The 17348-nt window shown below is 33.8% G+C and overlaps 1 protein-coding gene across 2 annotated transcripts in view; it reads left to right on the forward strand.

Annotated features, from left to right (window-relative positions):
- Nucleotides 1-12129, forward strand: part of ZC2HC1A (zinc finger C2HC-type containing 1A) — a 59818-nt gene extending 47689 nt beyond the window's left edge. Inside the window, exons 8-10 of one of the 2 annotated variants that reach the window (XM_033439856.2) lie at nucleotides 326-442; nucleotides 4029-4136; nucleotides 10506-12129. In XM_033439856.2, coding sequence (XP_033295747.1) covers nucleotides 326-442; nucleotides 4029-4136; nucleotides 10506-10671 — 391 coding nt within the window. In that variant the 3' untranslated portion in view covers nucleotides 10672-12129. The remainder of the gene's footprint in view (nucleotides 1-325; nucleotides 443-4028; nucleotides 4137-10505) is intronic. The other variant, XM_004276190.3, reaches the window with a different exon arrangement.
- Nucleotides 12130-17348: the final 5219 nt, after the last annotated feature.

The following is a 17348-nucleotide window of genomic DNA, read 5'->3' on the forward strand; positions in this document are numbered from 1 at the left end:
AAATTTTCTTTGAAACAAATCCTTCTAAAGTTTTTTTTTTATTGATTCCATTGCCCTGCTGTGTGTAAGTGTGGGATTTGTTAGGATATTTATCAAAACTGGCAGGGTGGCCTGCATAGTCAGCATATTCTTATCTAATAATGGACATTGTATGAACTATCTGAGGATTCTTTTTTGACGTTAGTCCTTACCCTGGCAGATAATTAAGAGCTTGGGGGTTGGATTTCTGATGAACCAGAATAATGTCTTAAAAAAAATTTTTTTTAATATAAAGAAACAAACAGTAGCATTCTCCTTATGGGTACACCTTTATATATTTTAATAGTAAGATGGACAAGTTAGGCCCTCCACTTCGAACTGGAAGAAATGTGCAAAGGTTGCATGACAGTGATACAAAATCAGACAGTGCCATCAAAAGACATGAGTTATTACCCATTTACAAGTAAGTATTTGTAACTCAGTTTGATTAATCTTTTTCAGATATTTCCTTAAAGGCTTTATATAACGGAACACTGTAAATTTGTACATTCCTATACTTAATTTTTTTTTATTTTAATCATTTTTAAGCCAAGAAGTATTAAATACTCTTCTAGGATTTATCACACTTTGATTTTTGATGAACATTTCTATTGTCCTAAATCTGTTTTTAGAGCTTTCATTTTATTCCATTAAATTTTAATTTTTAGAGGCTCGAAATAGGAGTCACCTTCAATAATTGTTATTTTTATGAAGCTCTTTTTTAGGAGTAACATTTTTTAAAGAAGAATACGGGGAATATTACATCATATATAACACTGTTGGATTATCTTTTAGTTAAGCAGACAATAAATTATTATAAAAAAGCTGGAGAAAAAAGAAATCTTAGAAAACATTCAATCCAGGATCCTCAGTCTTTTTGTTAGATGGTTACAAATTCCACATAAAACAGGGAAAAGGTTATGACACTGCCAAGCACACTCCCCTCTGTGTACTGGCCTAGCAGACTGAGTGAGGCAAGAGTGGCAGTGGCAGTCTTGGAGCTCTCCTGCACAGGCCTTCAAGGTTTACTAGTTTGGGCCCCCAAACCAAGTCTAGCCCTCTCATCTTAAAATGATGAACTTAGGGTCTCATAAGTTAAACTACTTATTAACATTGAAAAATATGTTGTTAAATAGAGTTTACTTAAATTTTAAACCAAGGCCCGCTACATTCTCTTAACACTAGATTATAATAAATTTAACTAGATATACAATAAAACAAAGATGGGAAAAGTCTTTGATGCGTTAGCAGCCGTCATGTGTTATTTTTAAGTAGTTAGTGATAAATCCTAGAAGGAAAAATTTGTGCCCTGAGCCTTTTTCTTTGTACTCTAGCTCTCTGTACCCTCTGAAGCAGATCTCAAAGAAACAGTGATTAGCAGTGAGGTAGATTAAGTGCAGTTCCAAAATTAAACCCTCTTTGTTATTGCTTGAACTATAGCAGGCAGACTATAGATACATAATATGGGTAGCACTTTTCAGACTCTGGCCAGGAAGAAAAATGTGTTGACCATGTGAGACTGGGGCAACGTGTTTTAAGTACTGCTCAAAATGGTTCTAGTTCTCCAGTCTCTTAAGAATGGTTCTCAACATTCCGATTCTACTTCATAGATGTTACTAAAAGTACACGATTGGCATTGAATAATGGAAGCTGTAGTTGATAATGATGACCTTATATTTTTCCTTAATTTTTAAAATTTTCTAATTATTTGAATAACTATTGATAATGAAGTTGTGTGTGTATATGCATGGGTTTGTTTGCATTATCTATATATCTCATACACATATTATATGAAGGTGATAGGATTTCTAACAAGACTTTATTCTAGAGCCCCCCAAAAAAAGAAATGTGTCCTTCCTGATTCTCTTATAACTCTTATTACTTGGAGGAATTGCCATCCTTTGGCAATGAATTTTCAGAGATTGAGTTCCTAAAAAGGCATGTGATAGTTCTACAACATCCCTAGAGAGGCTGTATAAAAGTAGAGTAGAATACACCTCATGGATGGGCTTGCATATTGAATATAAGATTTGTAATAAGACCCACCTAAATTCAAGTTCAAACACTCTGTCCATGTAATAGCTTTGCACTTCACTTAATCTCTGAATATGAGTTTCTTCAACTTTAAAATGGGAATAATATCTTCTGAGATTTTGTGAAGATTAAAGAAGCAAAGTATGCATAGTACCTGGTATCATATTTGGCATGTAATGGGCATTTGAAAAATAGTAGATGTTGTTATTTCCTGCATGTATTTTGGAGATAGCCCTTTAAAATTTTGGGAGACTCCCTCCCACTTTGCTGTATAAGTAGAAAAGGAAGAATTTCAGCCAGTTTGAGAACTTCCAATATAAAGGCATTTTTTAAAGTATCCTACTTGATCATATAACACAACATTGCTTATCTCTGAAATGAAAAGATGTGACTAAATTTCTAAAGAGTGGGAGGGAATTAACACTGTATTGAACATCTTACCCCTGGTTCTGCAACATACTGACTGTGTCTGTCACCTTGGGTAAATTACTCTTTGCCTCAGTTGCCTCCTTTGTAAAATGGAATTATTAATCCTTCCTACTTCATAGGATTATTTTGAAGATTAAATGAGTTTTATATGAAGGCAATTAGAAAAGTAGCTATACCAAACGTAGTAAGCACTGTTATATAAATGTTAATTTGTAGTAGCAATAGCCATAGTAGTAACAGTAGTATTACCACCATCAACTATGCTAAATGTTTATAAGATTTACAATTTATATATCTAACTTTCTGTAAGATAAGTGATGATGGTCATATTTTATAAATGAGGGAACTTGGACTCAGAGAGATTGCCACTACCACAGAGTTGTTCAGAAACAGTTGGAATTTGAATCCAGATTCATTCAATAATACCATTACTACCTCATATAGTTTACAAGCTTTCTTTGATTCTGACAGTTTCAGAAAGGGAATTCAGTTATGATCCAACCACAACTTCTTCTTTACTGGTAACAGGTAGCCCAGGCTGTATAGTTGGTGAAATTAAATCTTTATATTAACCCACTTATTTTAGTTGCTCTTTCCAACAACAGACTTTCATAAATAGAATATTATCCTTTTAAAATGGTTAGCTGATTTTTTTAACCACACCTCATACGCTTTTAACATTATTATTTAACAGTTATTCATAGGCACTTAACGAAACACATCTCTATTTTGAGGGAACTGTAGATTTCAACTTTAAAAAATTTGAGACCTTTTAGAATGATTAACTTATAAATTTCATCTAAAGAATATATACATATGTCAAATGATTTTATGTATCATCAAGATAATGTTAATAAATGCAGAATGCTTTGGTTTATCCTTAGTATTAAGGATTTCAGTTTTGAATTAATCATTTGGATTTTAATCTTTTGAATTTACCTCTCTACAGCTTCTAATTATTATTATTTTTTATTGGAGTATAATTGCTTTACAATGTTGTGTTAGTTTCTGCTGTACAATGAAGTGAATCAGCTATATGTATACCTATATCCCCTCCCTCTTGGACCTCCCTCCTACCACCCCCTCCAGCCTCCCCCATCTAGGTCATCACAGAGCACTGAGCTGAACTCCCTGTGCAGCAGGTTCCCACTAGCTCTCTGTTTTACACATGGTAGTATAGTTATGTCAAACCTAATTTCCCAGTTCGTCCCACCCTCCCCTGCCCCCTGTGTCCACATGTCCATTCTCTACGTCTGCGTCTCCATTCCTGCCCTACGTATAAGTTCATCTGTACCATTTTTCTGGATTCCACATATATGTGTTAATGTACAGTATTTCTCTTTCTGGCTTACTTCACTCTGTATGACAGACTCTAGGCCCATCCACATCCTTCACATGACCCAATTACATTCCTTTTTATGGCTGAGTAATATTCCATTGTATATATGTACCTAATTATTTTTCTAATCATGTAAATAAGCAATTTGAGAAATAAATGCTTACTATTCAGTAGGTTTTTCATTATGCCATCTCTTTCTCTCTTCTAGAGCTAACATCAAACCTCGAAATTCCACACCACCTAGTTTGGCTAGAAATCCTGCCTCAGGTATGCTTACAAGCAAAAGAAAAACATATACTGAGAGCTACATGGCCAGGTATGTTTAGCTCTGATATTCTAATAACTAAAATAAAAATGAGTATATGCTGCTTTTCAAGGACCATATACAAAAATTTCTATCAGGCTGTTTATAGAAAATCTAATTTTTCCTTTGCTATATGATTTAATTTGGCTTTTATGTTATACACTAAAGAAATAGTTTGGGCATAAATAATGTTTTCTTATACCTTATAATCTTTATGGTAAATACTCAAGGATGTTTGTTCATTTACAGTGGATGCATTTGTTTTTTATGTCTTAATTTTAACTGCAACATGCTTATTTTTACCTCTAGAAATTGAATTGACCCTTTAACACCACTGCTATTATAATTTTCAGCAGCGTTTTAATACATTTAAATTCCCCTGCTGAGATTGTGATTATCTATGTACTTCCCTTTCTGATCTGTCACAGTATTTGTACAGCTTCGACATTCACTCTGTTTTTAAGTATATAATGAAATCATTTCAGTTATATTTATTTTTTATATGTATCCCAATTTATTCCAGAAGGTTTTAAGGAAAGGTACAGAAGGCCATGATGTATAGTGAGATACAGCATTTTTTTTTAAATGAAGGAAGAATAGGAAAAGGAAAGACGAGAAATGGAAAAAGGAATGGGGTTAGTCCACAAAATGTGTGTCATGAGACCCTGGAGATGGACTAGCCCTGGGACACAAAGTGGAGTTTGAACTTTGTTTTAGGAGCCAAAGTACAGGAGAGGATAGGAGTAGTTACATGATTCATGATGTCTAAAACAGAAAAATAAATCACTCTCTCTGTGAAAGTACAACTAGTTCTGAGGCTTCAAAAGTTCTCCTTTGATTTCTCATAAGGAGACACTGGGTAACTTAATTGTTAACTTCTTAATTAACATCCCTACTGAATCCATACTAAATATGGCAGTGGATTTCATAGGGTGTTTTTTTTAAGATGCCCTCAATGCAAGCCTATAATGTGACATCCTATGATTCACCAAAACCAGTTGTGATGTGGGTGTGTTATGTGTAACTGTATATATTGTCTGCTTTTGTTGTAAGTATGTAACCTGTACATAGTCATTATTCAGATTTAATCCGGGGATAGATTTTCAAGTATCTAAGATGCTAGCTCTCCATTCTGGTTGCCCATTAAAAAGAAGCATCTGTGGAGCTTTCTGAAAATGAACACGTCAGGGTCCCTCCCTGAGATTTTGATTTCTTTAATTTGGAGAGTGGGATCTGGGCATCTGCCATTTGGAAAGTTTTAAGAGTGATGCCTATGCATAAGATGAGGACCGTAGAGGAATTGGTGAATTGCTGTCTTTTCAGCTAGATTCTGTAAGAAATATTGTTTGTCTCACCTGAGGTTTTAATACATGTTAAATATCAAAGAAGTTAACTTATGTTTCTTAGAGTCCTGGAGTGTGGTTGTACTATGTTGTTGTATATGTGTGGAACCATGTTTTGAATCAATGCTGAGTATAAGATTAACATTCTTATAAAATGGAAAACTTAATAAATACATATGATTGAATAAAAGGATCATTTTGTCTTTCCAAAGAGGTGGACAAAAGAAGTGTCAACAGGCAGGAGTAAAAATCACATTAAAAAATGTTTGGCTTATTCTTTTTTTTTTTTACTTTTTAGAGCTTTATATGTGATAGGAAGGCTTGAGCCTTACTCACTTGACTTATACTCTGCCCCCATCCCAGACAGAAATAATTATAACCATAACAGATAGAGAATTCTCAGAGATTTACTTTTCTGGCAGTGTGATAGACTACATTTCCAGGACAACCCCTCCCACCCAAAACACCTAGAAATGCTGGATAAAAAAGAAAAAATATCTTTCTGAATGTATAGCTTAGCTCTCAGAAAAGTAACGGGAACTTCTACAGACGAAAATATAAAGGAAGCTAGAGGTCAAATTGTAAATTAACTGTCACACTGCAGCTACATTTGAGGTTTTCAGTGATCTTCACTATGTAGAGACTTGAGTTTTAAGGTCATTGTGGGAGAGAGGAGTTGACTTCTTGGACTTGTACAAAATGGAGTGTTAAAAACAACTTTTCCTTACCCTTCCCGCCGTTCCCGCCGTGCCTCTTGCTCTAAGCCAAGACTCTTGAAAGATTCAGTAAGGAGTCTTCTTAGACTTAGCCAGAGATACTTATATGACAGTATATTACATTTGTCACTGGAATTGTGTACAGAAATATAGGATAATAGCAGGGCAGTGTTAGGTGTTTCTCTTTCATGGGAGCCCTTGCAGCGGTCCTGGAGCTCATCTTCCTTGGCTGTCTAGCTGACAGCTTAGGTGTGAGAGAATAAGTTCTCATAGGTGGGTGTAGGGACAGTTTAATGAGAAATCCTTTGTCCCCAAAGGGAACCAGTATCTCATATAACAGTTTCATAGGCATAGCTTCCAGGTTATCCTGAGGGAGATATCCAGTTTCAGTGGACTGCTTACAAACACCGTTGCCTAGAAACACAGCTGGCATTTCACCTATGTTGGGTTTTCATTAAACAGAGCTAGGAAGTTATCCCAAGGTCAAATATGTCCACAGAAAAGGAGAAAGAGTGTGTTAACCCTTCTCTCACAGTAATCAAAGGGTTATCTCTCAGTGAAAGGATGGACTAGGAAAAACAATTTTTTTTACCACCCAGGAATAAGAGACTCCAAGGAAACTTGTCTGTCTCAGCCATGGCTCAGAGGGATGTGAGAATTCCCACCAATAATTCATAACTATAGGCGCACCTTCCCATGAGTTTAAGGTTTGAAAGCACAACATCTGCATATTCTAAGAAATTCTTAACTGAAAAAATAGCTTAGATACTCTTGGTTTAAGAGCTTCCTTGGAGCTTGTAAAAGCAAAAGCAAAAGGAATCATCTCTGGTGTGAAATGCTGTTAACCCAGGCCTCCTGATTCTCACAGGTAAATAAACATGAGCTTGCAATTCTGAATTACAGAACACACATGGAAATTTCACACTGTACAAGGAAACAAGGAATCAGTCATGAAAGCAAAAAAAACGAACACATGTGCCCATGACTTATGATACTGAAATCATCATAATTATGACTTGTAAAATAAGTCAGTTTGAAGTATATAAGGAAACAAGACAGAGAATTGAAGTCATTGACAGTGATAATATACTATCAAAAAAAGATTAGAGCATCTTTACAAAAGAACCAAACAACTCAATATAAGGGGAAAAAACCTCAAAAGATGGTGTTTAAATTGTAGATGAGACCCGGCTGAAGAAGAGAGGAGTGAACTAGAGGAAAGATTCAAAGACATTATCTAGAGTGTAGTCCTAAGAGAAGGAAAGCGTGAGAGAGATTAAAAATCATAGGTGGTAAAATAAGGTCTATGATGTGTTGAGTCAGAGGTCGAAAGAAACTAGAGTGAGTGAGAGGCAACATTTGAATAATTTATACCTGCAAATAATCCAGGATTAATGAAAACCATGAGTTCTCATAATCAAACAACAACAGTCCCAAGCAGGACAAATGAAATGAAAACAACATGTAGATGCATTGTAATGAAACTTGGGAAGACAGACCATGAGGAGGTCTTAAAAGTAGCCACAGAGGAAAGACGTTACTTAGACAATGTGAGGATCACCCAGCTAGTACAGAGCTCGCTTGCAACACTTGGAGCCAATAGACAATGGAATCGATCCACACATTCAGGGTGCCGAGGGAAAATAACTGTGGACCTTTGATTGTTCACCAGCTGAACCAGTGGTTCTCGAGCTTTAATGTGCATCAGAATCCCCTGGAGCACTGATTTCAACACAGCTCGTTGTCCCCACCTGAGGATTTCAGAGTCAGTGGGGTCTGGAGTGGGGCACAGGTTTGCATTTATAGTAAATTCTCACGTGATGCTGATGCTGCCAGATTAAGGACATCTCTTTGTGAACCACTGAGCTCTACTGTCAGTCCAAGAATGAAAATGAAATAAAGCTGTTTTCAGACAAAAAATATTGAGAAAATTTACCAGCTGTAGACCGTGACTAAAAGAACCTTCAAAGGGGGTATCTTGGGAAAGAGTTAAGTGTCCAGAAGAGGAGGAATTTTGCAAGGCGGACCGGTGAAGAAATCAGTAATTAAGTAAATCTAAACTAATAGTACATGAAATAATAAAGATAAAACAGAAATTAATGAAATAAAAAGATTATAACGGAGAGCATTAAGGAAAAAAACTGGTGGTCAAATAGGAGCTTCCTCCCGGATGGTGCTCAGCAACTGCAAGAGATCCTGATTAGACCAGTAGATCCGAATCTTGGCTTCTGTATCTTTGTTGGCAGGAGGTAGAGAGGGAGCTTCAGGATTCTGTGTGGTACTTCACCTTTAATTAATTCAAATTCTCATCAGCCTGCTGTCATCAGGTTGAATTTTGTCAGGCCCTTTGTTCTAATTTACTTTGTTGTCACAACATGCTCCAAACTCTTTCATTCGTCATCCCCTCTACTGCAATCCTAACGGCTCTGACCAGTCTCTGCCACCCTTTACCATGTCCTCTTTGCTTTATTGTTTTCTAGCTGACATGCTATATATGTTATTTATGTTGTTTCTTCTCCATAAAACTAAGCTCCCTAGGCACAGGGATTCTTATCTGTTTTGTTACTGCTCTTAACTCTAGGATCAAGAGGAGTACTTTACATAAACTAGGCTCCCAGTAAATATTTTTAAATGAATAAGTGAATGAATAACACATGATGAAGACTCACAAAACGAGAAGGTTGGTTGATTTAAAATGATAAACTTCTCAAGATGGATCAACAAAAAAGGAGAGACTGTACAAATAATATGCAGAATGAAAAGAGGAATGCAACCACAGATGCAGCAGAGATTTAAAATTATAAGAACAACTTTTTGCCAGTAACTTGAAACAGATAAAATGCACAATTTCCTAGAAAAATATAACTTTTGAAAACTTATTTCAAATGACCTAGAAACTATAATCATTAAAGAAATTGGATCAGTAATTAAACTATGCTTGCTTCCTCACTGCACGAGTGCACGTACACACACATACGGTGTACACACACACACACACACACACAGACACACACACACAAAATGGGCTCATGATAGTTTTATATAGTAAGTTCTACCAAACTTTTCCAGGGGAGTGAGGTGAAAAACAACATTCTTCAACTTATTTTCAAAGGTTAGTGAAACCGTGATATCCAGACTAATGAGAGAATGCAAAATTATGATCAGGCTTACTTATAAACTTGAAAATACATATAAAAATCTCCAAGAAATTTATCAAACCCAGGCCACAGACGTGAAATTCATGACACTGTAGATTCATCACAGAAAATGATTGATTTAACATTAGAAAGTCTATTAATATAATTTTTCACATCAACAGATGGAAGGGTTAAAAAATATTCGTCAAATAATAATATATGATTTACCACCTATTTTTGATTTTTTTTAAAAAAGCTCTTAGAAAATTGGGAATAGAAGGGAATGTCGTTAAATTGACAAGAACGCTAGATTTACTAGAACCCTACATCACTCTTCATATTTAGTGGTGGCATGTAGGAAGCATTTTCTGTAAAAGCAGAAATAACACAAGAATGTCGGCTATAATTTCTATTTTCATCTAGCTAGTGTAGTAAAAAAAATTAAAATTACAAGACATGGAAATAAGGACACAAAACTGATATATTTACGTATATATATTATGATTATATATAGAATACCTAAAAAACAAATTAATAAATAATAATGAAGTCTTTTAATAAATTTGCTGGTTTTCTTATCATTATATTGAAAGTTATTGCAATCTGTTTATCAGCAACAAACAGAAAATGCAGTCTTCAGAAACATTCTCTCTCTCTCTCTCTCTCTCTCTCTCTCACTTAAGGTATTTAGGAATCAATTTAAAAACCAAGCAAGAAGTTTAACTTTGATGGAGAAAATTATAAAACTTCAAAGATGAAATATACCTTCTTTATAAAATAGAAAATTCAATATTATAAAGCTATCTATTCTCTCCTAAATCAGTGTATAAATTCTGTGCCATTTTCAAACAAAGTTTATGAATCCTGACAAGTTCTTTACATATGAAAGAACAAAAGCCTAACATTAGCCAGGACAAGTTAAAGAATAATGCATGAATGATTTGTGAAGCTATAGTAATTAGTGTGATACTGATTCAAGGGTAGACAAAAAGAACAATGGATCATGATGGAGTGGTTAGAAAAAGACCCCATGGATTTTGTTTAATCTGAACTAGAAGAATATTAACAATGAGATTAAGCAAGCTTTTAGTTACACTTAATATTATGTTCTGTTTCCCAAGGCTTACAGATTGAAAACTACTGACATGAACTTTGTGTTTCTACTTTCTTTCTGTACCTCCCCAGGCCAGATGGAGACTATGTCTCCTCACTTAATGGTGGAAACATTAAAGGCATTGAAGGAAACTCAGTGGGACACTTACCAAAATTCTGCCATGAGTGTGGGACTAAATACCCTGTAGAATGGGCAAAGTTCTGCTGCGAATGTGGCGTTCGAAGAATGGTTCTGTGAACAGAATCCAAACAGAAAAAGAGCTAAGTCCAGAATTTTATGACTGTTGCTGCTTGGACATCTAGAGCACTTCCTCTAGTGATCTTGTGCTAAAATCATTCATAATACTTTTTTCAACAGTTTTTGGAGCATAATCCTTTGGCTGTGTAATGTGTGTGTGTATATATGTGTGTGTACATATACTGTATATAATAAATACCTGACAACCTAAACTGTGCCATACAAGGAGATGTTCACTTATCAGTCAGAAAATAATTTCAAGTGGAATCATTAACTTAGGTATTACTTTTCTGTTGTTGTTAAAGCACATTAAGCATACCTCCACCAACTCTCAAACACTAGTGCTTAGCCCTTTAAGCTTGAGGATGATCATTACTTTGAGCAGAAAATCAGAATAAACATTTTTATTATTGGTACCTATTTTCAGATAGTATCATTTAGGATGGGATGCTTGGAATTTTGGAACTGAAGAGAATATTTTTAGTTACACTTAGTTATGTGAGGTCATTTTTCTGTAGAGCTCTTTAATTATTAATTTTATAAATATTTTTTAGAAGGAGAGGGGAAAAAACCCCCTATGGTCTCTGTTGCCCTTTACTCGGTGTATTATTGATTATATAATTTAGAGATCTTTGCTCAATTCTTTAAAATGCAATTATGCAATTTTTTTTTTTGGAGATACAAGGCTGAAAATACAGATGTATCTCATTCTAGTTATAGCTGAATGATTTTTTAACTGTGTATTAGTTGAACATATATTCTTTCTAATTTCACTTTTTTCCTTTCTTTTCCATAAACTCATGTCTGAACAGTAATTTTAATTTGCTACTTCATTTTTGCAAAGTTTGCATATTAATTATTTAATAGAAGATGCAAAAAACTCCTTGCAAAATCTTGCATTTATATCTATGTACTTGATTTAGAAGAAATCATATTAATGGATTTTAAAACAAACCATCTCACCTAATAGACAGTAACTTCCATAATTAATCATTAGTGCAGGGCATGCAGGTTTAAAAGGATTTGAATTTTAGTCACTTGAAGTATAGTTATATGTAGTTATGGGTAGGTTAAGAGAACATCTAATTTTTCCTACTCATACTTCCTTTCTAGTGTTAAACACTGGATCACCATTCACATCAGAATAAAAAGCCACTGAAAATGCATTGCTTTAATGGATAGCTGATTTATTATGTAATTAAACATTCACAAAAATGTAATTATACTTCCTCTTTAACTTTGATTAAAATACCGCTTTTAGTCATTGTCACTTTCAGTGTAACATAGTATTTAGTAGTAGACACCTTTGATTGCTTGTGCAGCCATATTCAGTAATTCAGTAGTAGTTTCTGTCGAATCAAACCTAACAGAGCCTTGATCTTATTATAAAGGTACAAGCAGATCTATATAGGTAGTTTCTAACTTCTTATTTATGATTCTGATCAATTGTAAGGATCATTGTAGAAATTTGTGGCTTATAATTTTCTCTGAAATTTATTTATACATATACTTTATAATTTTATTCATTAGTTTTTTTGTTTTGGGTTTTTGTTTTTTTTTTTCCATTTGGGCAGGGGATAACTTAGTAGGAATGGGAATTATTTACCTTATAGTTTCTTTCCTTTCTATTAATTTTTTTTCTGGTTGCCTTTATTCAGTCATATTGGTCAAAAGGAAGGGTCAAAAGTCAAAAAAAATATTACAGCTTATTCCATCAACTAGAATAAGCTGTAATAAATTTAGGAGAATAATGTACATATTAGGATTCCATTTCAATAGTTTGTTCTTCTGTTCTAATTATTATAAATCATATGAAGAAGAACTTCAAACTCTTGTCTTGATCTAGAATTGAGCACTGTCTTCTTTCAAATATTTTTAAAGATCACATTTTTTGTCTGCCCAAGGAAGGGATAGGTGAATGAGCTTAAAGTGGCACATGTTTGTTTCTCACTGAATTTTACTGTGGCAAGTAAATGTTATAATGTACTACATGGAAATGGGTTGGTAAGAAATCATCTAATTCCAGAACCCAGAGATTATTATAAACAGTAAGTAGGTGAAATATATTTATGAATTATGAACCATGATGCAATGTATTTAAATGCATTTTTATATTACTTGCATATATTATTCTCATGTTGATTTGTTGTGCAATAGTTCAGTTTTTAAGAAATTTTCCTTGATCTATGCATCACTTATTTTATTTTTATTTATTTTCACAAGTATTTTCCATTGTGGTAGGATAAAAATATGACTGTAAGCATAAATTAAAAATGTAAAAATTGCTTATGTAATATTCTGAAAGTTATTAGCTTGGAAAAGTAAGATTATTATGGCTGTTGTTGTCTCTTGTTCACTGTTTTTTAATTACAAATAATGTCTTCATTTTTGAACCTGTTCAATAAAGACATGAAGCAAAAAAATGCTAGTTGGTTTTCACTGATGTCTTATCTTTTATCCAGAAACAGGTAGAAAGATAGGAATGTACTGAAATATAAAGAAAATATTCGAAGTCAGAATATAGACTTTTTAATGAGAAGAGTTCTCTTTGGCAGTTTTTTTGTGCTGTCAGCTTTTAAAAAAATTATTACTATTTTATTGAATTGAAATGTTTTATAACTTCAAAGCATTATAAATGTTTCTTCACAAGATTTTTAAGGCATAGAAACATTCTCTTCATAGCCAGTAAAATTTAGCAGTTGAAAACATTAGGGAAATCAAGGTTGATAGGAAACATTATGGATATTTCTAATTAGTTAATATACAGTTGAATGGCAGAAAGTATTTGTGATGACTACTTAGTGATTTAGATCATCATATTTAAAATTTTAAACAGGAGCTGTCTCTAGTGAAAAAATCAGATTAGACATGTTTAATTTGCACTCAATTTTCCTTAGGCTAGAGGTGGACACTTTCTACCATGAGTAGAAGCTCAGGGAATGAAAAAATAGTAGAATAGGTACATAGCTACAGAAAGTCAGCAGAACTCTTATGTCTTTATTAGCATTGCAGATATATGTATTTTTATATGCTAAGTATATTTTCAGTTTTTTAATGGTAAGTGTATTTTTAGTACTAAGGTTGATTTTTTTCAACTGACTATGTTATTGCATAGAGCGGTGGAGAATCATTGAAACAAAGTTTATGGTAGCCACACTCATTTTTATTTTCATTTAGAAAATTTTTAGTTAAATATTATTGTCATGACATTCATTATTTTTATACAATTTTGCTTTTATATGTGAATTGCTTTTTTGCCACTAGAGGGTGCTTTTGGATAATTTATATTGCCAGCCTCCAGCTATTACTTGAAGGCCGCTCAGCAATAAGTATATTTTTTTGATAACGTGAAATTACAGAGATTTAAAAGATGTAGTTTTTTGCTGTTTATTTTGTCGTGATTTTAATATCCCATATGTTTTTTTGTTTGTTTGTTTTTAAGAAACCTAGTGTAGCTCATTTTGGGTACCAGCCTGGCAGGTTTTGATAGAAATATTTCATATTAACACCTCACATAATTTTGTTAGCAAAATTATGTATCTCAAACATATTACTTATGCACATTACCAAATAATTCTTGTACTATTACTTTAACATTTCATCTTAATTGTATAACAGTTACAGTCTCCTTTTAAGATGGGGATTTTTTTTTTCCTTCAATCAGCTAGTCTTAACATTATATCTAACATACGCAAGTGACATCGATTTAGATAGGCGCTAAATAAGTGGTTAGACCAACTAATGTAAGATGCACAAAGCTAAAACTTTCCAAACAGTTAAAAAAATGCTTTACATGTTCTTAAATCTATGAAATGCTAGGAATCAAGAGATATAAGTAAAATGTGATTTAGTCCCTGTCTTGAAGTTGATAATTTATTTGGAAAAGCTGTTATATAAACAGACAATTACAACTTAGGACAAAAAGAAGGATTTTTAAAAATTGAAGTATAGTTGATTTACAGTGTTGTGAAAGGATTCATCTTACTGGAACTTTTCCTTACAAAAGTACCAACAAAATGCTTTATTAAGCGTTGAAGCTTCTTATCACAAGTCATACAGTTGACCATTTCCTATTTTCTTTTTTTTTCCTTCCTTGTGCCAATGCTTAGGAGAAAACTTGGTAGAATATAAGTGAGAGCTGCACCACCTTTTAGTGGGGAAAAGGCAAGTGACAGTGGAGAAGGATATGTGTGTGGTGGGGTCTGTCAGAGCTGTAAAATGTGAACTTACATGGACTGTCCTGAGGACTGAGGAAAATCAGTACTGAGTAAAAGTTACTGAAAATTCCAGCTGTTCAATCTTATCTCACATAACTCTTCACTTTAACTTTCACTGTCCTTTTTTTTTTTTTTTCCCTATCTGCTCCGTTTCTATGCCTGTTTTGAATCTGCAACAATAAGGCCAGGGTTAGGAGGCTGCCAGTATTGGTGAGTAGATTATACTTGACAATGAAATGCTGATTTTCACTCATCAAATCAGCGATCTTAAATTACAATAAAACTGAAAACCATCTGGGGCATTAAGATAAATGTCCTTATCTACTGATGGCGGAAATATAAATTGATGATACTTTTTGAAGAAGTTGACTAAAATTTACTTTAAAAGCCTTTAAAATACACATGCCTCATAACCCAGTAATTTTATTTCTAAGATGTATTTCTTCTTGAAGGAGTAATCTAAAGAAAAATATTTATGCAGAATACATTTAATAGTACTACTATTTGTAGTGATAAAAATTAGTAAGTTAATAAAGCACTTTCAAATAATTTTTAATGGCATGATGAGGTTATGTTTTATTAGGACAAATAGCCTAAAATAGGGAATGTGTGTAAAATATGATTCCAGCTATATAAAAGATTGCACAAATAAAAAGGCTTGAAATATATTCCTTATCATATTTTTCTTGTTTCTACTAAGTATTTGTAATGTTACATATTCTTTATATTTTTTGTATTGCCAATTTTTAAATGAATATATAATACTTTTTTAATCTTTAAAAAATGAGGGTTATGTTTTTCAGAATCACTTGTATGTGATAATCGTTTATTTAAAATCACTACCTCATCTTCATTTGTTTTCTGACATTCACAGATGTAGATGATAGCCCTTGTAATATAGTTAAGCTAGTTTGTTTCTGATACCTGTTGCTGAAAGTGGTTTCTGTCAACTCTGTATAATTTTAATAAGATAATTTTTCTTGAAATTTAATCGTATTATATTCTTGTATAGCCCTCCTTCCCTTAACTGTTTATCACCTGTGATTTGAAGAGTCCAAGGAATACAAGTGAAATTTTAATTTATAGAGCATAAAGTAAAAAACCTGGTCTAAATATTTTAGAGGTTTTTTGTTTTTTGCCATTCCATTGTTGAGCTGTGGGGGCAAAAAAATATATGTGTGTGTGCGTGTATGTGTGTGTGTGTGTGTATATCTGTGTATGTGTGTGTATATGTGTGTATGTGTGTATGTGTGTGTGTATGTGTGTATATGTGTGTATGTGTGTATGTGTATTTGAAACATTCACATCTATTTTCACATACCTACTATACTTTAAAACTTTAAAGATTTTTGTAAGTTATCTTACTTTCTTCTTGTTATTTTAATCAAGAAGAATACTTTAAGAACCAGAAAGTTTTAAAAATAGATTTCCATTTTTACTAATCTTCCCAAACTTTAAGAGTCCTTATAGGGAAAAGTCATATGTACCTCACAAGAAACATCAGAAATTCTTTATTTTGAACACTAATTCTTCAAGGGTGATTCTCTTTGGAAACATACTATTCTGTTAATTTGAAAATTTAAAACAATAGGTTTGTTTTTCAATTTATTCCTTACTATAGACAAAATCAAAACACCATTTGAATGAGCAACACATCTGCTAGATCAGCTCTGTATCCTTGGCGAGGCAGTGTATTCTCATGGTCTTTGCTTTTGATAAACAGTGTTATGATTCTCCCTCAAGTATCTCTAGAAAGATTGTTTCTCACTGATGCCATTACCAGAAAGCTGATATGAGGCGGAGGGGCACTTATCACTCACTGCCTTAGATACTTTACTATAATTTAAGTAGAAAACTTTGAACAATACTAGTAGTTAAACACTGCTCAAAACGTAGCTAGTAGTGAAAATTTATCTTGATCTAATTTTAAACAAATTTTCTTACTATCTGTAATGGGCATTTGTCCAGTTTATGGACAGCATCTTTTGAAAATCCTGTGTTTGGTGAGTTTTCTGTATTGAATCTCACTGCCTTGAAATCATTGCCAGAGTTTAGTTTTCCATCCTTTCTTGTGGCTAAGAAGTAGTCATGTGACTTGGGAACTACGGACCAGACCCAGATTCTGAAACAAGTAATGCGGGGAAGCAGATGCTGTGTAGCATCTTTTTCTATTGAGGATGGTGGGGAGACACAGGACTTTGAAGGGGACTGTGGCAGAGTCAAGAAATTGCACCCTTATTGCAAGATGTGACTTGTTACTCTTTTTTTTTTTTTTTTTGCGGTACGCGGGCCTCTCACTGTTGTGGCCTCTCCCGTTGCGGAGCACAGGCTCCGGACGCGCAGGCTCAGGGGCCATGGCTCATGGGCCCAGCCTCACCGCGGCATGTGGGATCTTCCCGGACCGGGGCACGAACCCTTGTCCCTTGCGTCGGCAGGCGGACTCTCAACCACTGCGCCATC

The sequence above is a fragment of the Orcinus orca genome, chromosome 17, assembly GCF_937001465.1.
Source record: "Orcinus orca chromosome 17, mOrcOrc1.1, whole genome shotgun sequence".
Taxonomy (NCBI): Eukaryota; Metazoa; Chordata; class Mammalia; order Artiodactyla; family Delphinidae; genus Orcinus; species Orcinus orca.